Below are 24865 nucleotides of genomic sequence, written 5' to 3'. Positions count from 1 at the left end.
TGGATCCTAAGGCACTTTGAGTCAAGGCCGCTGGCAATAGGACTTGAAAGATAGACTAATATTTGTGATATGTCTACGTGTTAGGCATTTTAGGTCTATTAATCATTTTATCTCCCTCCAACCCTGTTGCATGAGTTCAATTACCCAGAGTAATACTGTAAGCAGGTGGCACAGAGACAGGATTTATTATCTGATTCTAAGGTGTTTACTCATTTTGCCAGAAGGGCCTGGTTTGCAGTCTGCCGTGTTTGCAGTCATTAGTAAAACCTAATCCAGCAACTTCTTAAAGTACGGTCCGCAGGTCTCTGCATCAAAATCACTGGGAGTGATTCCCTGGCCCTACCCAAGATAGAAGGAATTAGCAAAGGGAGTCAGCAAAAATACCTCCAAAAGACTCTCTTGCAGGTGATTTGTGATCTTTAGTCTTTAGCAGACTGAAGTATGAGGACCGCAAACGAGGCTGTAAGCACTGGTGAACGTCAGCAGCATAACTACCTTGGTAGATTTAAATAGGGGTCAGCAACCACCTACACCCGCCTCCTGGACGACAGCCGCAGACCGTAACTGAGCTTGCGCGGCTCTCAGCCCGCGTCCCCGGGGCTTAGCGTGACTCCCCAAGACCCCGCCCCCAGGACGGGTCTAAGCTGGGGGCAGGCCTCTTCTTAAATACCCTCATTCCGGCTTCTCCCTCCGAGGTTCACAGCCCCGCCTCGGCACTGGGGCCAATCAAACGACAGGTTGCTGAAGCTCGGGGCCAATGCACAGGGCTGTCCTTAATTCCTCTCTACGGTTTGAAACTGTCAGGTTGCGGCCCAGCTGCCCGGTGTGTTTGCGGTTTGCTTAGCGGCGACGCGGTGAGAGGACGCGGGTGACGAGTGCGGGGTCTGTCGCGAGCCGGCGACGGTGGGTAGTGGCGCCCGGGCGGGCCCCGCGTCTATGGTTGAGGTGGAGGAGGGGGAGTTCATGCTCCTCGCCGGGTTTCCGCTCCCCGGGCACGGAAGGGCTGCGAGCGTCTTCGCCGAGACGCGGGTGATTTAGGTGCTTCTGGGGATGCTTGAGGCCCGCGACTTTTCCCTCTTCAAGGCTTCGGGCAAGGGAGGGCTGGAGTAAGGGGTGCCGGAAGTCTAGCGGTTACTGTCGCCATGGTAATTTAAAACTTGGGGAGAGAATTACCATGCCTAAAATTTATTGTTTTTAAGTAAGACCTTGCTTAAAACAGGGATGGGTTGGGAAAGTGATTGAAGAAAATTTCTAGTCCTTTGCTTACTTGCAACTGCTTTTTCCTTCCGACGTGTTGGAGGGACTGCGCGCCCCCCTCTCTGGGGGCGCCCCCTTCCAGGCACGTAAAGGGCACGGGGGACATCACGGTACTGCCAGCCTGCACGTTAATTCACCTTTTCTCTGCCTCTTTGGGATTACATTTCAAAACCTGAACTCTTATCAGCCAGATAATTACCGAGACGAAATTTGATTTCTCTGGCAAAAGATGCACTCAAAACTTGTGGGTTTTGATATCTTGGGTTAGCCCATTTTGGAAATTTAGTGGCGTGGTGTGCATCTGCCTTCTATTTGAGCAGGATTCATTTTTCTCCTTTGTTTCTGAATCTGGAAACAGTAAGGAAAATGGAGTTTCAGATAAACTGTAGTACCTTGTGGGAAGCAAAACACAACAAATAGGAAGACTTATAGCATATTTTCCAAAAGTGCAATCGTTTTTTGTCTTCAATATCTATATTCAGAAACTCTTCTTAAAGATTGACCGTACTCTTCCGCCCATTTGTTTTTTAAATAATCCACCCCCCCACCCCCCACTCATACTGCCTGCAAACAGATCATAAAGGAAGTAAATAAAAATATAAAGGAACCAAATTACCACAGTGTTGACTCTGAAGTCAGTAAAGCAGCCATTCCTTGTTGCAAATCTATGTGCTTATCTTATCCTTCCTAATTGGCTTAACTAAAGACTGTCACACTGAGATTTAGTTTACTTATCTTGTGTGAATATACACAGTATATTATACACAGTAAAACTCATTGAATCAAGTTATTTCTTTTTAAGGTCTTCATAATCTAGTTCTGATCTATATTTCCATTCTACTCTTGCACTATTCCCTCTATCTGCCCTTTCTACCTCAATTTCTTACCTCTCATTTGTTCTTCAGTTCCCTGTGAATTGAGACCTGTTCCACTTGCACTGAAATTGCTCAGACAGATGTCACAGCAACTTCTGATTTCCAGATTCAAGGGACTATTCCAGTCTTTGGCATCTTGCTCTGACTACTCCCTTTTTGAAACTTGTGGTGCTTCTCTCCTAGTTCTCCTGTTCTGACTATTCAGTCTTTTTTGCTGGCTCTTTTTCTTTTATTCCCTTCTAAATGTTAGCAGTTCTGGCTTTATCCCTCTTCTCACTCACAGTAGTGTTCCTTTAATTGATGTTTTAATCCCCTTTGAACACACTGAAAGCTGATGATCCTCTTCCTAGAAAAATGCACATGGGCATTTACACTAAAAATATTACATGCAATTTGGGTGTCTGGATCTCAGGTTAGGAACTCTTCCTCATCTTCATTTTCCTAGGTGATTTTATCCACTCCCTTGTTTCATTAATCATTGTATTGATGATTTCTCAAACTTTATCTACAACTTACATACCTTTTATGCAGGGTCCCCACATAGCATAACTCCAGGAAGCAGCATTTGCCTTGTAGCCATTGCGAATGGCACTCCTGGAAGTTGTTCAGTACATACGTGATGTGGCCACATACCACATGCTTACAGCTTCGCCTCCAATGCTCAAAGGTACCTTAGATCCCACACATCTAGTTTTGAACTCATCCTTTTGTTAGGCCTTAAAACAGGGCCTTTATGGATAACCAGAGATGGCATGAAGAAAACGTCAACACGAGAGTTAGGCAAACTCACATTTATTACGTCTGCAGAGGTAAGGAGCCAAGGCCAGTCCAAAGTGACTCAGACCCGACTCCTTGTGCTGCAGTTTGACTCTTGTTTAAATACCCAAGTTACTACTTAGCATTTGCTTTGATTATGCATTAGTTTTTATGCATATGGATGAACACACATAGCTGGTTATATAATTGTATGATTAGTATGTTCAGGAAATCACACTTGCACATACATTGCATGATCAGGAAAGGGGCGGATAACTCCACCCCTGGGTGGGAATTTTACTGTTAATTGAGCAAGTTGAATTGAGGACAGCAAGGGGCTGCTTCTGAGCAGGTCCAGCCAACTGGTTGAAGCTGGTTTTCATACTTCATTGCTTCAACAGGATATTCCTAACCATCCAAAAGCGGATTTTGGCCCAAAGAGAGGGTTGCATTTCATTACCTTCTGATTTACATACAATTCTTTTCTTTGTATCCTAGCAATAGGGAGAGAAACAAGTTAATTTCAGGTATTCGGTCATCCTACATCCATCACTTTCTCCCATCGCACTCATCTTCCTTCATTTCCTGCCTTGGTGACTAGCTCTATCACCTGTTTAGTCACCTAAGCCAGAAATTAGGAAGTCATGAAGAATTCCCTTTTCCCCAGAATCAATCATTGTGACAGTGTGAAGTTCTGTTATGAATCCCAAAAACAGAAAGATTATGTTTTGTTTTTGAACATAAACTTGTCTTTTTTTTTTTAAGATTTATTTTATTCCCCCCCCACACACACTTGTTTTTGCTTGCTGTGTCTGTTTATTGTATGTTTCTTCTTCTTTTTGGAGGCACCAGAACCTAACCTGGGACCTCCCATGTGGGAAGGAGACACCTAATCACTTGAGCCACCTCTGCTCCCTGCTTTGTTGTATCTCTCATTATGTTTTCCTTCTTGTGTGTCTTTGTTGCATGTTCTTGTGGCATGAGCTTGCTTTCTGTCTTGTCTTCTTTAGGAGGCACCAGGACCTCTCATGTGATAGGCGGGAACTCAATCGCTTGAGCCACATCCACTTCCCCAAAATATTATGTTTTTGAACTAATCCATTCCCGTGGGTGTGAGATTCTTTTCTTGGACTACATCAGTGAGGTATGACTCAGGTTGAGTCCCTGCCTTTGCTGGGTCTGATATAAATGGAGACAGCAAGCACAGGAAAAGAGAGCTCTGCCATACTGATCATACCATGTGAGAGAGAAGAAAACAGAAAGCAGGAAAACAGGAGCTCTGAGGGCCGGAAGAGGTCCTAGAGTCTGAAACCAGCAAAGCACAGAGAAAAAGAAAGAACCCTCCCCCCTCCCTCCAGAGGCTGGGCCCACAGAGTAGCTCCAGAGTAGCTCCAGACTGAAGAGACATATGCCTGATAGCCCACAGCTGAACTTGGGAAGAAAACAAAGCAGCTGAGACTGAGAAAGTTCCAGTAAGAAACACAAACCCTATGCCTGGTTGCCCCCAGCTGAGTTCTGGGAGATGGTAGATTCCAGAGGGGAAGGCAGAGGATCGGCAGCCATCTTGGCCCCATGGCAGGACCCCAGAATCAACAGTAGCTGACATTAATGAAGCCTTGATTTGGACATTCAGTGTCCTTGGAACTGTAAGTTTTTACCCTAAATTTCCATTATAAAAGCCAACCCATTTCTGGTACTTTGCATCAGCAGCCCTTTGGCAAACTAAGACAATCATGATTTCTCATTTTCACTACCATAATACAGCTGGCTCATTCATACCCTCCATTCCCTTCCCACTGATGCTTTCTAGATTCAGGTCCTCATTTATTTCTTGGATTATGGTCAGAGAGAACATTAATCTCCTGGACTACTGTTGTAGGCTCCCAGTTGATCTCTCTTCAATATCTTCCCTCTCCAGTCAATCCTCAAAGCTGCCAGAGCGATTACTCTATAATGCAAGCCTGATCATGTTATCATTAGTTTAAAACTTTATAATAGCTACTCTTGAATAAAGCTCTGGCATAAACACCACATTTTTTACCACAGCATGAGACCTTCCATGATCTGGCTATTGCTTAGCCTCCTGTTTTACTCTTAGCCAAACCCTGCTTTGTTTGCATCCTTAGCGTCACCCTTACCAACTTGCTGTTCCTAGCACACTGTCCCTGCCTTGGTGTCTTTGCTTATGCTGCTCTACAGTCTAGAATGCCTACATCTTTCATCCGTCTTTCGGGATGGGAACTGCTTGTCTTTTAGGTCTGAACTCCTCGGTTATCTTCTCTGTAAAAACTTTGACTCCTTCCCTACCTCTTCACATCTCCACAACCCAACCCATAAAAAATGACTACTCCCACCTCCCTACTTTGTTACCTTTGTTGGTTTAGGTTCTAGAAGCACATTTCTCATCATGTCTGGCCCTCCCTACAGACTGTTAAGTCTTTGAGGAGAAGGACCTTCTTCTTAAGTTTTTCAGTGTCTTACACATAACTGGTGTTGAAATAGTTTGAATAGTCACTATTTGTCTTTTAAATAATTTGCTTATTACTAAAAGTATTTCATTATTTTTTTGGATAACGCTTTCAACAATTTTTCTACACATATATGTCAATCTGTTCCTTTTTTATAAACTTGCTTTTCTTAAAATAATATTCCTAAAAGGTAGGTGTATGAAATTAAGAAATTATTTTTTCCTAATTTAAACAAACATTTAAACTAATATCAGCACCAACACCTACATCCCTAAGGAAAAAATATACACACAGTCATTCAGTTGTTATATACAAATGGGTTAATTTTTTCCTACCTTACCAGTTGCAAAGGACTGAGTGCTAGTTATTTAAGCATTTTCTGTTATTTAATATGAATTAATAAATGTGGAATATTTATTCAGGTAATTATAGTACTTCATTGAGTTATCGAACATCCAATATAGACCTAAGGAATGTAACCTACACTGGTATGCTACTCCTAGCTAAAAAGGAGGCTGGGAAACACATCTTTAGCTGAAGGCTGTGCATCAAATTAAAACTAAAGCCATTACTTATGGGAAGAAGAGGAAAACTTGATGTTATGGAGCAGCCAGCAATCTACCATACTTTTTAAATGCAAGATAAGTTACCAAAGTTGTTTTTAGCTCTGCCTGACAGTGGGAGCCCTCAGTAGTTCTAACAATCCTTAGCCCCCTAATTAGCAATTGTTTACTCTGTGGTTTTGGGGTTGGGAAGAAGGGTGGCAGATGATATGGATTTTGTTCATAGCCAGATCTTTGCAGGTGATATTGAGCCAGTGCTTCAGCAAAGAACAAGGGTATTCTGTCCCACCTTACTGTCTTTCCTAGAACAAGGATTGTGGTCTTCTGGTGAGGTATATTCCTTACCCTTGCTGAAATCCAAAGCAGACCTCTTTTTGTATTATTTGGGAAGGAAAGGGCCCCCTAAACAAGATATTTGCACAAATTGTTCATTCTCCCTTGATTCACTTATCTGACAGGAAATTACACAGCAGCACCCAGATTGTCATACTTTGCTTAAGAACAGTGATCACAGTCTGTTATTCTCAACTGGCCCCACTGGGGATTTTTCTGAGAGCCTCCATTTTTCTTTGACCTTTCACATACTTTGATCCTTAACTACATTATTAACTGACTAATGTTGAAGTTTGAGTCTTTGACTGTTTTTTCTTGCCCAGTGATTGAGGTGCTCAATGTGATTTTAACATATCACATGAAGATTGTTTGCAGGTTTGGATGCTGTTGCATTTAACTATATCTAGAAAGTATTTTACTTTAAATAGAGAAGAAACTAAAGTTTGCTTATGTGTTACAGTATTTGTGCAGAATGTCATCAGATGAGGAGAAATGTTCACTTCCAGTATTGCCACATGACTCTGATCAAGGCAGTTCTGTCTCTTCAGATCTTCAGGTAGGAAGAAATATCTAAATTTGTCATCACTTTTTTATTTTAAAGAGTTGATGATATGAAAGAAAACTAGGAATACGTTTTTCATTCATACATTCCATTTACAAAGGAGTCTTTCAATTTATAATAGTATCAAACTTTGGAAATTATCTTACACTCTTTTACCCTTTTAGGACAAAATCATGACCTCTTTAAACACTTTGTACAAGGGCTTCAAACAAAACACAGTAAGAGGAGAAGTTGAAAATTTCTAGACATTTTTATTTTTTTTTCCAAAAAAACTTTCCTTTTAATTTAAACATAAAACCTTTAACAGCATGCAGGTTAACTTAAAATTATATGACATTTTCCCCAAACCAGTTATCCTTGAATGTATCTTCAAGCACTGAAAATAAACTGACATATTCCATAGGTAGACTCAGGCTCTTCTCTGTCATCTCATGTCAAATTCAGAATTACACGCAGTAGTTAGTATTCTTAAGATAGGCAAATAATTGAGCACCATGAATAAATATTACTCTTTTATTTTATTGAGTTTCTCTTCTGAGCCATTTATCAGTACCATTCAGAGGAATGCAAATATATCCTATAAAAAAAAAAAAGAAACCACTGCAAGTTAAAGTAAGTATCCCTATTCTATAGGAAGAGAAATTTTCATTTACAGAGTAAAATGGTCTGTTTAGTGACCTACCATAGTAAAAAGAAAGAGGAATTCCACTGAAAGCAAATTTATGAAATTCCTGGTATATACCATGAAAGGTTTGAAATTATGAATAGGAAAGAAAAATTAAGATTAACCAAAAAAACTACTATTGTGTATTCTGAACCACATGCTAGTTACAAGTTTATGATATGTTGCACACATCACTTACAGGAATGAAACTACCAAATTTGTACAGAACTAACAGAAGGTATCTGTAGCTATTATGAGATTTTATAAAATTGTCTCCCATGACTGTGGGAATGCACAAATCCAAATTCTGTGGGGCATGCTGCAAGCTGGGAACTCTGATGAAGGTTTTCAGTGAATTCTCCAGGAGAAACTGGCTCTCTGAGGTAGAGATGAAAATTCTCTCTTCTAACTGCTAAAATCATCACTTCTCTTTTTAAGGCCTTCAACTAACTGGTAATCAGATTACTGAAGGTAATCTCAGTTGATTGTAGATGTAATCAGCCATCTATGTAATGAGTTTACTCATAATTTAAGTCCACAAAATATCCTCACAGTAATAATTAGGCCAGTGTTTGCTTGACCAAACAAACGGACACCATTACCTAGCCCAGTTGACACATGAATGTAACTACCTCAAATATTGAGACAAAAGAGAAAAAAGAATTCTGCTTCATTTATGAATATTACCAAGGAAGCAAGTTTTTCATTTGGAAACAAAATATAATTACGTACATGAACATAGCCAAATGTTTCTCCATTTAGAGAACTATCATCAAAAATAGGATATAGCACTTTTTTTACATCTTTTTCGCAGCACCAAGGTTTTTGAAGTGTTTCTTTTGTCCGTGCTAAAAGCGAAACAATCATTTTAAAGGTTGCAGACTATAATAGCAAGAATTTTTGACTGTTAAAAAAATTATCTTTTACTTTAAAAGTATTTTAAAAGTAGAAATTACAGTAGTTAAGGAAATAGAAAATTAAGCCAATTATGATCAGAGTCTTCTGATATGACTCTAAATTTAATACAAATATCTGTGTATAAAACTTTTTCAAAAAGTTAATTCTGCCAGTCATATCCTAATGCAGGAAATATTTTTATTGGTATTTTCTCATTATAGCTGGCCCTCATACATGCTACTTTCACTTTTAATGCAAATTAATACAGTATCAAACCATCCAAAATTCTGGGCCCTAAATTCTTTTGTGTTCTATCCTGAGGTTCTATTTCCGGTTGCTACAACATTCAGCATATTTTGCTGCCCAGGACCTGGACATTGACAGATAAATTGGATAAATTGACTACAGAAGGTGTGGTTTTTTACACTAGGTGTTTTCAGTTTTTTTATTTCTAAATGTTTCATCATCAAAAATATAGGTTCGGATTTCTACAGTAGATTTTAAATAAGAGAATACTGATATAGCGTATCTTGGGTTTTAATACTCATATCACTTAGGGAAGAGCTGGGCATTATAGTTATATGTAAGTAAAGTAAGTTACTATTGACACTATTTGTAATTGAGAAAAGCTATAAGAAATATTTTATGAAATAAATATATTCTTTTAATTGAAATTATGGATTTAAAAATTAAGGTATTTTTAAAAATCTGTAAATATTTACTAGGATAAAAGTAGTGAGAAGTTGTGACATAGGCATTCCACCTTTTCTACCTTGCCTTCCCTTTTGATGATAGCTTTCCCACTTAGTGCTGTGTTGGCCTCCGCTGCGGCACTGCAGGCGGGTCACTGCAGGCGAGTCGCTGCCGGGGATCGGGCCTACGCCACGGCCTGACCGGGGCGGCAGCGGGCGGCTCAAGGCTTGGGGGACGCGCGGTTCGATGGAGGAAAAACCACGGAGACGAGGTCTATGCGCAGGTCTGATTTTATTCGGGAAGTACATGGGGTTTTATAGTGTCATGGAGGCGGGGAGGTTGTGGGAGGGGCATGTCCGCGGGGCAGCTGAGGATTGGCTGCAGAGGCAAGGGCGGACCTGCGGTTTATGACGTAAGCCATTGATGGCAGAGGGGGTTGTTTCCGAGGTTGTGCCGGGGCGGATACGGGATGAGGGCGGTTGAAATGAGGCGGGGAGAACAGCGATCGGCTGGGAGGGGGAAGATAACAGTGGCTGGGAGGAGGGGCGGAGGGAGGCAGCAGCACAAACTGCTGCTGAGAAGGGCCATAATACAGGGAGGTTACGAGGAACAGGCGGGCAAAGTGTAAGGAAGCAAAAGGCAGGGTGGGAGCAGGGGACAATTGCTCCCTCTTTCGAAAATAAGAACGCACAGGTTTTGTGGGATTGACATTTTGTAGGGAGGAAAGATGAGGGGGGTGAGAGGAGGGGAAATAGGAGAGAAAGGAACGAGGAGGGGCTACCGGCAGGGGGCGTGGGGGCACGAGGGGGGCGTGAGCAGAGGGGAGGGCGGCTGAAATGCCCGATTCCCCATGCGGAGGGCAGAGAACCCGTACCCGCAGCTCGAGGCGACCACGATGGGCCCTATCGATGGCCGCCTCCTGCCACCTCCGTGAGCCACACCTGGGCGTGCCGGGCCTCCTCGGGAAGGGGATGGCTTTGGGAGAGGACTAGGACAGCTGTGGCCAAGAGCCTTTGCCGCTCTCGGTGCTGGCGAACGGACTTGCGGATACAGCAGGCGAGACCTAGGAGGAGGAGGAGAAGGAGGAAAAGGAAGGCGTAGAGGAGGAGGCTGGAGGGTTGGAAAAGGGAGAGGAATTTTTGGAGCACGTCTCTAAGGAGGGAAGCTGAGAGGGTTGGGGGCTTGATGGATTCGAGGGTGAGGATGTGTTGCTGGAGGGAGTGGGTGTAGTTGAGGAAGGAGGTGTTGTAAGAGGAAAACATCCATTGGCGTAGTGCAAGGCGGGCGGTCACCGACGAGTTGACGGGGTGGGGGGTTAAGCAGAAGCTAGAGAGGGGCCAACGGGCATCACAGGTGGTGGTGGCTATGTCGTAGAGGGCGGCAACGTCAGCGGCGAGCAGGTCGATTTGCTGCTGTAGGTTGAATAAGGCTTGGTGGTGAAGGTAGTTGATGTTGCTTTGGTCGCCGAGGGCAAGGGCTGCTGCTGTGGATGCGTTGATGATGGCGGAGGCAGCGCCAGAAGAGACGGCAAGGGCCGCCGCCGCGGTGGTGGCGGCTGCGAGGGATGCGAGGACGGCAGCAGTAATGGCGGCTGTGATGCCAAAATCTCGGGGGTGGCGAGAAAGGGGGAGATCTACCAGCTGGGGGGCAACCCAGTCGGGGGAGTCAACGGGGAGCCACACAACGCGGGGCTGCATCACCAGAAGGCGGAAGGGAAGGAAGAGTTCCAGTGGTTTGCGAGGCTGCAGTTGGTGAGGGTGGATTCGGAAGGAGGGGGGCATAAAAGGAAATAGTAAGGGTGTCGAACGAACGAGGTGGAGGTGAAGGTGACGTTGGGGGGAGGGGTTGTAGGCGAGGAGACAGTATGGGTGATAACCGAGACGTTGGCGTGGGAGACAAGGCAATTGGGGTGGCAGGTAAGGGCGCGGAGATCGAAGCAGGTGTGGGGGTTGCACAGGGACATGACGCTAAACGTGCGGGGGACCAGGGGGGAAACTTGGAAGGGGTTTGCATAGCAGGGGGTAAGGTTGTGGGGGTCGGAGATGTTGCAGGGGGCTCCGTGGAAGAGGCCACCAATGCGAGGCGTGGGGTAGAGGCAGGGGGTCCAAGGGAAAGTGGGAAGGCGGGCCGGCAGGGTGTCGGCGTGGCAGGGCTGGACGAGGGGCCGCATGAAGGGGTGGGAACTGGGCATGGGGGCGGAGTTGGTGGGGAAAAGCCAGGGACCTGTGACATTGAGAGCGGAGGCGTTGAAGGAGGAGTTGACGTTGAGGGGGGAGGTGGGGGAGAGGTCAAGAAGAGTGGCGTTGGTGAGAAAAAGGCACGAGTTATTGCGGGGGTTTACGCACAGGGAAAGGTTGGTGACGAACTGCAAGGTGTCGAGGGGAATAGGGATGGAGACATTTGGCAACGACGAGGAGACAGGAAGGGCGAGGGGGTCGCAGCTTTCTGGGAGGAAGTCGCAGTTGAGGGAGTACATGGTGGGGAAGGTGGGGGAGTGAGGGGAGAGAAAGAGGAAACCAGGCGGTTGAAGAAGGGCGGCCCAAAGGGGCGTGGCCTGGGCTGAGGAGGCTAAGGAGAGCATAATGATGAGAAGGTGTAGGAGGGGGGGGGTGGTAGGAGGGCGCGGGGCAGGGGGGGCGCGAGCACGACGGAGAAGCTGGAGAATTTGCTGCTCGATGGAGGCATCTTCGAGGGAGAGACGGCTCAAGCGGCGGACAAGAAGATGACGTCGACGTCGCTCGCGGCGGGAGAGAGCTGGCGTGGTCCCTGCGGGTGATGGCGCAGGAGGGGCAGACTCAGGCGGGCTCGACTGGGCGACTGGAGGCGTCATCTGTAATGACAAGAGGAGAAAAACCTCACGGGGGGGTGAGGTGCGGAGAGGGGCCATCATTATGGCAGGGGGGAATCATCAGGGGGAAGGGGGTCGGGAGGTGGAAGGTTGGCAGGGCCGTGTGGAGTGAAGGGCTTAACAAGACGAGCAGGGATCCAGACAGGCTGGGGGGCAGATTCCGGGAAGACGCAGGCAAATCCTCGCCCTTGGGTGAGAAGGGGCGCTGGTCCGGTCCACTTGCTAGTGAGCGGGTCGCGCCAGAGGACGAGAGGGGCCGGAGTGGGCCGGTAAGAGGGCCCCCAGTGCTTGTGGACGGGCGAAAGCCCCTCAGAGTCAAAGGTCATCAGGTTGTGCTGGATGAGCACCTGCGTGACTGTTTCACGTGGGGTGAGGCGGGGTTGAGTCTCTCTAGTCTTCTGGACGAGGATCTTGAGGGTTTGGTGAATTCTTTCAACAAGTCCTTGGCCTTGCGGGTTGTATGCGATGCCGAAGTGGTGGGTGATGTTGTAGAGCTTCACAAACTCGGCAAAGGCGGCGCTGCGGTAGGCGGGGCCATTATCTGTCTTTATGTCCCAAGGGACTCCCATGAAGAGGATGGCTTCCCGGAGCGCTTGAGTGGCATACTTGGCAGACTCTCCCGGGAGGGCGACGGCGTAGCAGAGGTGCGAAAACATATCGATGGCAACATGAAGGAACTTCCATCGGCCAAAGGAAGCGACATGTGTGACATCTAGTTGCCACCTAGAGTTGGGGCGCAATCCGCGCGGGTTGACACCCTGGGGCTGGAGTGGCCCCAGGGGCAGCAAAGGTGCGCAGGAGCGGCACGCACGCACCAGATGTTTGCATGTCTCGATGGGAAGTTCTGGGAGGAGTCGATGGAGGGCGGGCGCACCAAGATGGAAGCGCGCATGCAAGGTCTTTGCCTGGTTGATAATGTCTCCTACGGCAGCTGCGGGGCTAAGGGCATTGATGGAAGCACCTTGGGCGGCCTGGTCAGCGAGATGGTTGCCGTGAGCCAAGGGGCCTGGGAGGCCTGAGTGGCTCCTAACATGGGCAATGAACCAGGGTTGTCGCCGCCTCTCCAAGAGGAGTTGAAGGTCAGCTAAGGCCAGGTTGATGTCCCGGTTGCCGATGCTAGCAGGCGGCAGGAAGGCCGCAAAGGCAAGGATACGAGAGACCTGCAGGCAATAGAGACTGTCCGTGAAGATATTTACTGGCTGGTCCTGGAGGTATTGGAGAGCCAGAGTGACAGCTTTCAATTCGGCCACTTGGACAGAGCTGCTATGTCGGCGGGTGTGGCAGAGGGGTTGTGTGGAGTTTGGCTTGTAGAGGACTATAGCAAGGCAGTGCTTGGAGGCGTCAGTGAAGGCGATGGCGGCGTTGGGGAGTGGCTTGGAGGACGGGAACGGGAAATGGTCAGGAGCTGCGACAGGGAGCGTGCTGAGGCCTTGTATGAGGCGGTGCTGGGGGAAGTGATTATCGAATGGGCCGGAGAATAGGAGGAACAGTGCCTGCATATCTATGGAGTCCTTTAGCAAGTGAGTGACCTGCTGAGTTGTAAGGGGCCAAATGATGACATCTGGATGACGCCCGTAATGGTGGGTGGAGCGCTCAACAAGGGCGATGGCGAGCTGCGCGAACAGGACGGATTGGGGGGTGATTTTGCGAAGCTTGCTTTTGGCTAAATGGACCCACAGGAGTGGACCGTCCTGCCAGATGAGGCCAGTGGGGGTCCCACGGGTGGGAAGGACAAGTCCTGCAAATGGCTTGTCTGGGTCTATTCGCTGGAGCAAGCAGTCCATTAGGGCAGAGTTGACACAGCTCAGGGCGCACTCTGCTTCATACGACAGGGTGACCCTCTTTGTGGGTGCCTGTGATGGTGGGCCAGTGGTCTGAAGGAGCTGGAACAGAGGCTGCAGCTGATGTGTGGTGACTGGCAGCGACGGGCGCAGCCAGTTGAGCTGGCCACAAAGCTGTTGGAGATCATGGAGCGTCATGGTTTTGGGGACGTTTATAAGCGGCGCCATGGGCGTGACCGTTTCCGAGATTTCAAAGCCCAAGAATTGAAACGGTGGGTGGAAAACGGCTTTCTCTATGTTGATCTGAAGACCGATATCTTTCAGATTGGAGAGAAGACTGGCAACTATAGCTTGCAGTTTTGGCTCGCTCGGATGGGCTACAAGGATGTCATCCATGTAATGCACGATAGTGGCCTCGGAGGTTAAGGGCTCAATAGCAGTAGCCACAAACAGCTGGCAGATGGCAGGGCTGTTCTTCATGCCCTGGGGGAGGACTTTCCACTGATACCGTTTGGCAGGCCGGTGGTGGTTGGGCTGGGGAACAGTAAAGGCGAACCGTGGGCGGTCATCCGGATGCAGGGGGATAGAGAAGAAGCAGTCCTTGATGTCGAGGACTGCCACATACCAATCTCGCGGGAAGGCTGACGGGTGAGGCATGCCGGGCTGAGGAGAGCCCATGGGTTTGATGTGCTTGTTAACCTCTCACAGGTCGTGGAGGAGGCGTGGCTTGCCAGATTTTTTGATGATGAAAAAAATGGGAGTATTGTATGGACTGGTGGAGGGCTCAACATGGCCAGCACGGAGCTGCTCTTCCACGAGGTCCTGAAGAATAGCTAGTTTCGGGGCAGTCATAGGCCATTGCTCCACCCAAATGGGTTCCTCTGTGTCCCATTGCAGAGGAACGGGTGCTGGAGGTCGAACGCGAGCAACGGCCAAAACTATTGGGGGGGCAGCGATGGCTGCGAAGTAAAAAGAACGGCGCCTGACTGGTGAAGAATGTCACGCCCCCAAAGGACTTGCTTGATATCCCTGAGAACCAGGGGATGGAAGAACCCTGACCGTCCATCGGTGTCATGCCAGGCAAGATCTTCAGCCACCTGTTGCGAGGAGGACTGGCCTGTGGCGCCTACGATGACGGGTCCGGCCATGAGTGGGAAGTCACGAGCTTGGGAGAGTGGGATGCAGGAGATTTCGGCGCCGGTGTCAAGAAGGCCGTCCATCCACTTTCCATTGACCTTGATGGTGAGGCGCGGCTGTGAAGCGGGCGACATGGGAACGGACCAGTGGATGCCTACGGGCGGGGCTGGCGCGGGGCGATTGGAGCCTCTTGGTGGCGGGGCTGAGGCTTGCCCCGCTGCCCGTTTAAAGGCTGTCTCGGAACACGGCAATCGCGAGCCCAATGATACCCTTTTCCACAGCGCGGGCAGGGGGTGGAGGGCGGCCGGGCGGCAGGAACAGGGCACGGTGGTGGCACCATAAGCTGGACTACAGGTTGCGGCGGAGCCGGAAGGTTGGGGCACTCCCGAGCGAAGTGGCCCAATTCGCCGCAGCGGAAGCAGGTGTTGGTTGTTTGGACTGCCGCGACAATAGCCGCTGCAAGCGCAGATGCTTGCCCAGAAACTCCGGAGCATGCGAGGACCCAGTCTTGGAGCGGCTTGTCACGAAGGGGACGAATGATGGCTTTGCAAGCTGGGTTAGCCCCCTCCTGCAGGATGTCCTTAACGAAGGACTCGCGGGCTGCATTGCCGACAACTCGCCTCTCTGCAGCGGCCTGCACACGAGCTACGAACTCATTAAACGGCTCCTCGGGTTTTTGGAAAAGCTTCACGAGGGGCTCTGGGGCGGCCGCGGCGCACGAACGGAAGGCTCGAAAAACACAGTCACGGAGCTGGATGAAAAACCCAGGCGGGGTGGCAGTGTAGGCGCTGGGATCGCCGTAAGGGCCAAACCCGAGAAATGCGTTTGCAGGGTAATGCACACCCTGACGAGCATTGTTGGCAATCTGATTGTCGATCAGGACACCGAGATGGGCTCGCCAGTCAATGAATTGCCCGGGGGAGAGAACCGCTCGGGCTAGGGAGATCCAATCGTAAGGGATGCAGCGAGGGATGGTCATATGCTCAAGAATGTCTTGGGCATGAGGGCTGGCAAGGCCATCCTCTTTTATCGCGTTGCGGAGCATTTGGATGTCTTTGGGGGAAAAGGGGACCCACGCTTGTGGGCTCTGCGGAGTGCGAGCGGGATTGAGGGGGAACATCTGAGCCAGAGGCGGAGTGGGGGAGGTGAGAAAGGCGGTGTCGTACGCTGGTGGAGGAGGATTCCCGATGCTCCCGCTATTGCTGGGGCAGGCGGGAGGTGAAGCGGGCCATGGAGGTGAGGCATGGGCGGTGCCACCGGGCGCCGGCCAGGAGGGCGCGGCGGCAACGGTGTTCCTGATTGGCCAAGATGGCCCCACGGTGACGTCACGCCTGACATCACTTCTGGCCTCGGGCCAAGATGGAGGAGTGGCCACGTCATTTCCAGGTACAGGCCAAGATGGCACCGGAGGCTCTGCCAGTTTAGCCGAAAATGGCGATCGGCAGGCATCCGGGACGGGACCGGATGGCGACGAGACAGGAAGAGGTGGGTAAAGGCGGGAAGAGGGCGCCGAGGAAGAAGAAGGAGGAGGTGCGCCATGTTGGCATTGTTTGCAGGACGCGGTGGTGGGGGGAGAAGGCGGGGGGTCGCCATGTTGGTTGGGGTCCGGATCGGAGGCTGTGGGGGGATCCAGTTCGAGCGCGGCCTCTAGCTGGGCGGACAGAGAACGAGCATCGTCGTCTCCATCAGGATCGCAGGTGAGAGGGTGGCTAGGCTCACAGGCAAGAGCGGAGGCAGGGGAGGGCACACCTTGGAGACAGGCGCGGATAGCGACGAGGGTCGGGATAAGGCCGGGGGGAAACTGCTTGCGATCGTGCTCCATAGCGGACGTCACCCGCTCAATTAAGCGTTCGTAGGTCTCTGGGCTCCAGAGAGCACAGGTGACGAGCCAAGGGTTAAAGGGTAGGAGAAGGTCCCAATACCGCTGTAGCTGACGGAGAGAGACCTTCACGTGGTGAGTCTCTAAGAGGGCAGCGAGCAGGCGGACTTGAGGAACCTGACGGGATGAGAGGGAGGCCCCCATCGCGGCAGAGGGCTCAGGAGGGGGGTGAAGGGAGCAACGCCGGAGAGTCCCTACCTTGAGCGGCGGCACGGGAGGACGGCGATGGGTCCCGTGCGAGGGGTCAGCAGCGGGCTGGCCAGACAAGGGGCCGTAGCTGGGGTCCCTGTTCGGGCGCCACCTGTTGGCCTCCGCTGCGGCACTGCAGGCGGGTCACTGCAGGCGAGTCGCTGCCGGGGATCGGGCCTACGCCACGGCCTGACCAGGGCGGCAGCGGGCGGCTCAAGGCTTGGGGGACGCGCGGTTCGATGGAGGAAAAACCACGGAGACGAGGTCTATGCGCAGGTCTGATTTTATTCGGGAAGTACATGGGGTTTTATAGTGTCATGGAGGCGGGGAGGTTGTGGGAGGGGCATGTCCGCGGGGCAGCTGAGGATTGGCTGCAGAGGCAAGGGCGGACCTGCGGTTTATGACGTAAGCCATTGATGGCAGAGGGGGTTGTTTCCGAGGTTGTGCCGGGGCGGATACGGGATGAGGGCGGTTGAAATGAGGCGGGGAGAACAGCGATCGGCTGGGAGGGGGAAGATAACAGTGGCTGGGAGGAGGGGCGGAGGGAGGCAGCAGCACAAACTGCTGCTGAGAAGGGCCATAATACAGGGAGGTTACGAGGAACAGGCGGGCAAAGTGTAAGGAAGCGAAAGGCAGGGTGGGAGCAGGGGACAGTGCTGTATTTCTTAGTAACAGGGCTTTCATGTGCCTTTTATCAAAATGTCCTTCAAGAAAGAACTGATTAACTCATTTATACTAAACAGCAAATACCTTGTAATATTCTCAAATTGCCATTTTTTCAGGACAAAGCTTTAATCAAAAGAATAAATCTCTAGTATGGAATTTAAGAGAGGGAAAAGGACATACCAGAAGTCATTTTGTGTTATTGGTTACCTGCTCATAATGACAACCCTACTGAGATTACGTTTGCTAGTCACCCTCAATTTATGACCCTACGGGTTATTGAAAGTCATCCCATATAGCTTATAGATAGAATGTTATAATTTGGGGTTCCATTACTGGAAACAATTCAAAATACAAATACTATGAATTATCTTAAAAATAAAATAATGTAAAATAAATACATTTACAAATGTAGTAAACATGTTAAACCAAACATTTAATATAGAAGCCACTCATACATCAATATTCCTCTTAAGGGATTTTTTCAGTAATGTCTTGGTTTTATAATACTTCGTAAAACTGAAGATGATAAATACTATGGGCATGGGCAACATCCACTGTGCCTTATTCACTTCTAACTTCTTGTATTGTCTTGTATTGTCTGTCATGTCGCCCTTGACTTTAACTGGTTTCTGGAATATTTGGGTTGAGTTATACTTCAGGGTCACATCAGTTTAACTCTGGGGGAGTCAGAATTACAAATTTTGTTTCTTACTCTGGGATGCATACTTGAAACAGGTTGTTTTTGACAGGTAAGAAAGGAGGTATTATTTGTTTTGATCCCTAACTAAGGAATAGTCCATTTGGCCCATATTTACATATATGAAATTCTCAAATAATTGTTCAAATAACTATCTTTAAAATCTTTCCTAAAGTAAAATTTTAAAAATGTGTACATTGGATACTAAAAATATATGTCTTTTATCTCCCTTAAAGCCACAGTGATTGCTGTGGGAATTTTGGAATATATGGTTAGATCATTTTTTTCTTTTCTAATCCAGAAAAGAGGTCAGACTAGGGAAATCACAAGTTAAAGTCACAAACTTCCACTTCTATTTTCCCTTTCTCCTTGCTGGCTGCAGGTGGTGATAAGCTAGATTTGTCTGAGCATAACCGATTTGGTTCAATCTACTTGGAATGCCCATTGATAGGAGGAGATTATAAAAAGCTTATTGACCTCTAAATATATCTAAATGTAAAATAACCACACTTTTATACATTCTTAGCCGAAGTCAGAAGTTTACTTTGGCTGTTTGGGAATTGTGTACTAGTTACAAGTATTGGTTTGACTGTTTTAACAGAAACCAGATAAGAACAGCTTAAACAAGTGGCCTTTAATATTTGTTTCTTTCCTTTGTGAAAATATGAGCTGGTACTTAGTCCGGAAATTATCTGAGGACCCCAGTCCCTTCCCTCTTCCTCTGCTGTGCCCTGAGGTGCTCGCCTACATCTTCACAACTGGCTCACTACCTTCTCTAGCCTATGAAAGAGGAGAATAAGAAGTAGAAACCAAGCAACTTCCTTTTAAGGACTTGACCTGAAATTGTATACATCTTTTCCATTCAAATTCCACAGACCAACTTCTGGGAAGAAAGGGGATTAGAGAGGTAGAGGGATCACTTCTTTTCCAGAAAAATAGCTAGAGGACAGGTGGAGACTGTCTGGACGGTTGTTTTGGGGCTTAGGACACCAGGGAAAGGCTGGAGACCAAGACCAACCAGAAGAGGGAGGGGCAAAGGAAAGGAATCTCAGCTGACTGGAAAAATCCTGTGAGTAAAACTGCAGCAGCAGCTGCTGGCATCCCTTTTCCCACCCTCAGAGCAAGCAGTAGTTTACAGACTGCAGTGGCTGTGGACAAAGAGGGTTGCAGGGGTCATCTTCCCCAAGAGAGGGAAGAGGAAGGGATGCAGCCTATTGCAAATGCAGATTTTGGCCAGAGAACTGGGTCTGCTGTGTTGTAGGTGTCACCTATGTCCAGGCAGGGCTGGGCTACAAATTGTTTGCCCTGAGAGCCCTCAGGTAGCTATTGATAATTTGCCTTCTCAAACATATCCGTGGTGCCTTGAGTGGTTGCTGAGGATGCCAAAGGAGGGAGGAAGTGGCAGGCCAAGGGAAGAAAACAGCTTCTGAGAGAGTTTGCTTGTGAGGCTTGACAACCCGGAATACATTGCTTCTGCACTTCCCACCTACATTGAGTTGCAATGAATGCATTTTCTCCCTAGGGTCTGGGGTCTGAGCTGAGAGGTCGGCCAAAGAGCACCATCTGCCAGACCAGAAAAGTGCATGGAAAGAAGGGAAAAGTAATGAATAAATAAATAATTCAATTCAATCATATGTCTTCACTGGTCCCCTCTGCAAGCCTCTTGATAACTGACCTGCACCCCATTACTAGGTCATTAGCCCTGGTTTGAGAGTTAAACAGGGACATTCCTAAATATCTCGAACAAGTTGAACCAAGAATCAAAGAACAGACGTAACATACTGGCTACTTAAGAGTAAATCCTTAGACAAGAGGGAGAAACTGAACATCAGAGTAAACTTAGCATCATTATCAGATGCCTAGACAACAGCAAAAATTTTTAAGCCATACTAAGAAAAAGGAAGGTGTGACTTAGGCAAAGAAACAAATCAAAGCTCCAGGTGAGACACGGGACTTGAAACACCTTATAAAGTGAGGTTCATGCAAGTCTCCTAAATCAAATCATGGAGTTGAAGGACAACATGGCTAAAGAAATAAAAGACATTAAGAAGACACTGGGCAAGCATAAAGAAAAATTTTAAACCTTGGACAGAAAAATAACAGAGATTACAGAAATTAAAGACTCAATCAGTGGGATAAAAAATACAATGGAGGCATACAATAGCAGATTTGAAGTCCTGGAAGAAAGAATCAGCAGTGTAGAGGACTGAACAACTGAAATTGAAAAGAGAGAAGAACAAAGAAAGGAATGGGAAAAATTGAGCCATGGGCTCAGAGTTGAATTATGGCATGAAGTGCACCAATATAACGTGAGACTTCCAGAAGGAGAAGAGAAGGGGAAAGGCAGAAATAATATTTGAAGAAATAATGGCTGAAAATTTCCCATCTCAGGCAAGACATGAATATACATGTTCAGGAAGCACAGTGTACTCCAATTATATAGAATAAGTTCAAGTAGACCTACCCCAAGACACACAATATTCAAAATGCTAAAGGTGAAAGAAAATTCTGACGGCAGCAAGGGAGAGCAAAATATCACATACAAGGGATGACAAGTAAGGCTTAGTGTGGATTTCTCTTTGGAAACTATGAAAGCCCAGAAGGTAGTGTTATGATATATTGAAGGCACTGAAAAAGAAAAGCTACCAGCCAAGAATTCTTTCTGTGGCAAAATTTTCTTTCAAATGTGATGGTTCATTTAAAATATTCAAAGATAAACAGAAACCAAGAGTTCATAAACAAGAATCCAACCCTGAAGGAAATACTAAATAAAGGGAGTTCTGCAGCCAAAAAAGACAAGAAAAAGGGGCCTGGAGGAGGGTGTAGAAGTGAAGACTATCAGAAAGGGTAATCAAAAGGGTAAAAAGACAAACAAAAATAAAATATAGCATATGAAAACCAAGTGATAAAATGGTTGAAGTAAGTAATGCCTTTATAGTTATATCATTGAATGTTAATGGATTAAACTCTCCAAACAAAAAAGGGGCTGACAGAATAGATAAGAAAACATGAGCCATCCATATGCTGTCTACAGGAAATTCACCTTACACCCAAGGATGCAAATAGCTTCACAGTGAAAGGTTGGAAAAAGATATTTCATGCAAACAGTAATCAGAGGAGATCAGGGGTAGCCATACTGGTGTCAGACAAAACAGATTTTAAATGCAGAAAACGGATAAGGGATGCAGAAGGCCATTATGCTTTAATAAATGGGACAATCCACCAGAAAAGAGTAATAGTCATATATATCTGTACACCTAACCAGAGTGCCCAAAAATATATGAGGCAAACTTTGGTAAAACTGAAAGGAAAAATAGCTATCTCTTCAATGATAGTTGGAGACTTCAACACACCACTCACATCATTAGATAGAACAACTAGACAAGGTCAACAAGGAAACAGAGAAGTTAATATGATAAAAAAACTGGACCTGACAAACATATACAGTATATTGTACCCCCAAATCAACAGGTTACACATTCTTCTCAAGTGCTCATGTACTGAGATAGACCACATGTTGAACCACAAAACAACTCTCAGTAAATTTAAGAAAACTGAAGTTATGCAAAGTACCTTTTCTGATCATAATGAAATGAAACTGGAAATCAATGATAGGTGGGAAATGGAAAAATTAGCAAATACATGGAAGCTAAACATCAATACTCCTAAACAACCATTGGGTCAAAGAAGAAATTGCAATAGAAATTAGTAGATATCTTGAGACAGGTGAAAATAAGAGCACAACTTATCAAAACTTATAGGATACAATGAAGGCAGTGCTGATAGGGAAATTTATAACCCTAAATGCCTATATTAAAAAAGAAGAGCTATCAAAGTCCTAACTGAGGTGAGATGTGGCTCAAGTGGTTGAGTTTCCGCCTCCCACATGGAAAGTCCTAAGTTCGGTTCCTGATGTGTCCTGAAAAAAAAAAAAAATGAACAAAACAAAAAAAACCTACTAAGGAAAGCCAGTATGGCTCAGTGGTTGAGCACCAGCTTCCCACATATGAAGTCCAGGGTTCAAAGAAGTAATAATAATAAAAGACCTAACTGAACACCTGGAGAAACTAGGAAAAAAACAGCAAACAGAAAGAAAGAAATAACAAAGATGAGAGCAGGATAAATGAAATTGAGGGCAATAAAACTAATAGAAAAAGTCTATGAAACTATAGCTAGTTCTTTGAGAAGATCAATAAAATCAACAAACCCTTAACAAGACTAACAAAGACAAAAAGACAATGCAAATAAATGTAATCAGAAATGAGATGGGGACATTATGATTGACCCCAGAAAAAGAAAAAGAGTCATAAAAGGGTATTATGAGAAACTATGTGCCAAAAATTAGACAACCTAGATAAAATGAACAAATTCTTAGAAGTGCACAACCAGCCTACATTGACTCTGCAAGATATACAGAAACTCAGCAAACCAATTGCAAGTAAAGAAATTGAGTAACTCATTAAAAATCTTCCAACAAAGAAAAGTCCAGGACCAGATGACTTCACCTGTGAATTCTACCAAACATTTTGAGAAGAATTAATACCAATCCTGATTAAATTCTTCCAAAAAACTGAAACGGAGGGAAATTTACCCAACACGTTATGAAGCTAACATCTCCCTAATACCAAAGCCAGAAAAAGGTATAACAGAAAGGAAAATTATGGAGAACTCTCTAATGAACATAGATGTAAACATTCCCAACAAAATACCTGCAAATCAAATCCAACAGTACAATAAAAGAATTACACACCACAATCAAGTGGGTTTTATTCCTGGTATGCAAGAGTGGTTCAACATAAGTAAATCAATTTAACATAACACACCACACTAACAAATTGAAGGAGAAAAAAACACATGACCATCTCAGCTTACATAGAAAAGGCATTTGACAAAATCCAGCATCCTTTCTTGATAGAAACACTTCAAAATATAGGTGTATAGGGAACATTCCTCAGCATAATAAAGGACATAAATGAAAATCCCATAGCCAAATCACACTCAGTAGGAAGAGGTCGAAAGCTTTCCCTCTAAGATCAAGAATGAGACAAGGATGCCCACTGTCACTACTGTTATTCAACATTGTGCTAGAAGTTCTAGCTAGAGCAATTAGTCAAGAAAAAGAAAGGCACCCAAATTGGAAAAGAGGAAGTAAAACTCTCAGTATTGCAGGTGACATGATCCTATATTAGAAAATTCCATAATATCTACAACAAAACTATTAGAGCAAATAAATGAGTTCAGAAAGTTTGCAGTGGGGGAGTGGATGTGGCTCAAGCAGTTGAGCACCCACCTCTCACATGGGAGGTCCTGGGTTCAGTTCCCTGTGCCTCCTAAAGAAGGCAAACAATGAGCAGACATCAAACAAAAACAATGAGCAGACTACGAGCAAAAAACCCCACAAAAACAATGAGCAAACAGACGAGAGTGCCATGGGGTGAGGTTGGGGGGCAGGGGAGTTGCAGAATACAAGATCAACATGCAAGAATCATCAGTAGTGTTTCTATATACTAATAATGAGCAAGCTGAGGAGGAAATCAAGAAAAAAAAATTTGATTTACAATAGCAACAAAAAGACTCAAATATGTAGTAATTAATTTAACAAATCCAAAGGAATTATTCAGAAAGCTACAAAACACTGCTAAAAGAAATCAGTGATGTTCTAAACAAATGGAAAGACATTCCATGTTCATGGATTAGAAGATTAAACATAGTGAAGATGTCAGCTCTACTTAAATTGATTTATAGAGTCAATGCAATACCAATCAAAATTCCAGCAGCCTACTTTACAGAAGTAGAAAAGTAAATATTCATATTTATTTGGAAGGGGGAAAGGGGTCCCAAATAGCCAGAAACATCCTATAAAAGAAGAGTAGAGTCAGAGGTCTCATGCTTCCTGACCTTGAAGTGTATTATAAAACTACAGTGATCAAAACTAAGAATCACCTCAAAATGCAGGAGTGGATGTATAGCTCAGCAGTTGAGTGCCTGCTTCCCATGTATGAAGTTCCAGGTTCAATGCCTGGCATCACCTATTTTTAAAAAATACTCAAAATGGATCAGTGACCTCTAAACATAGATGCCAGGACCATAAAAGTCCTGGAAGATAATGTAGGGGAACATTTACAAGACCTTGTGGGAGAGTGGGGGATGTCTCTTAAACCTTATACCCAAAACATGAGCAACAAAAGAAAAAATTGGGACCTCCTCAAAATTAAACACTTCTGCACCTCAGAGGATTTATAAAGAGGGTAAAAAGGTGGCCTACTCAATAGGAGAAAATATTTGTAAATCACACATCAAACAAGGGTCTAATATCCATGATATATAAAGAGATTCTACAGCTCAACAATAAAAAGGCAGATGACCCAGTTTAAAAAAAATGGGCAAAACTCTTGAGTAGACATCTGTCCAAAGAAGGAATACAAATTTAAAAAAAAAAAAAAAAACTTGAAAAAATGTTCAACGTCACTGAGTATTAGGAAATGCAAGTCAAAGCTACAATGAGATATCATTTACACCTACTAGAATGGCCACTGTTTTAAAAACAAAAACAAAACTACAAGCATTGGAGAAAATGTGGAGAGATAGGAACACTCATTC

At 46.0% G+C, this 24865-nt stretch overlaps 1 protein-coding gene across 8 annotated transcripts in view; it reads left to right on the top strand.

Annotated features, from left to right (window-relative positions):
• Positions 1 to 630: 630 nt before the first annotated feature.
• Positions 631 to 24865, top strand: part of POC5 (POC5 centriolar protein) — a 57649-nt gene continuing 33414 nt past the window's right edge. For 3 of the 8 annotated variants that reach the window (XM_071208665.1, XM_071208664.1, XM_071208662.1), the window contains exons 1-3: positions 760 to 903; positions 3899 to 4534; positions 6713 to 6808. In XM_071208665.1, the coding sequence (XP_071064766.1) occupies positions 6725 to 6808 (84 nt within the window). In that variant the 5' untranslated portion in view covers positions 760 to 903; positions 3899 to 4534; positions 6713 to 6724. Of the gene's footprint in view, positions 904 to 3898; positions 4535 to 6712; positions 6809 to 24865 lie in introns of all 8 variants that reach the window. The other 5 variants (XM_004466542.5, XM_058275028.2, XM_004466545.5 and 2 more) reach the window with 3 other exon arrangements.

The sequence above is a fragment of the Dasypus novemcinctus genome, chromosome 2, assembly GCF_030445035.2.
Source record: "Dasypus novemcinctus isolate mDasNov1 chromosome 2, mDasNov1.1.hap2, whole genome shotgun sequence".
NCBI classification, from domain to species: domain Eukaryota; kingdom Metazoa; phylum Chordata; class Mammalia; order Cingulata; family Dasypodidae; genus Dasypus; species Dasypus novemcinctus.
Note: the sequence above shows the minus strand (reverse complement) of the source record. Positions and strands in the feature narration are given on the sequence as shown.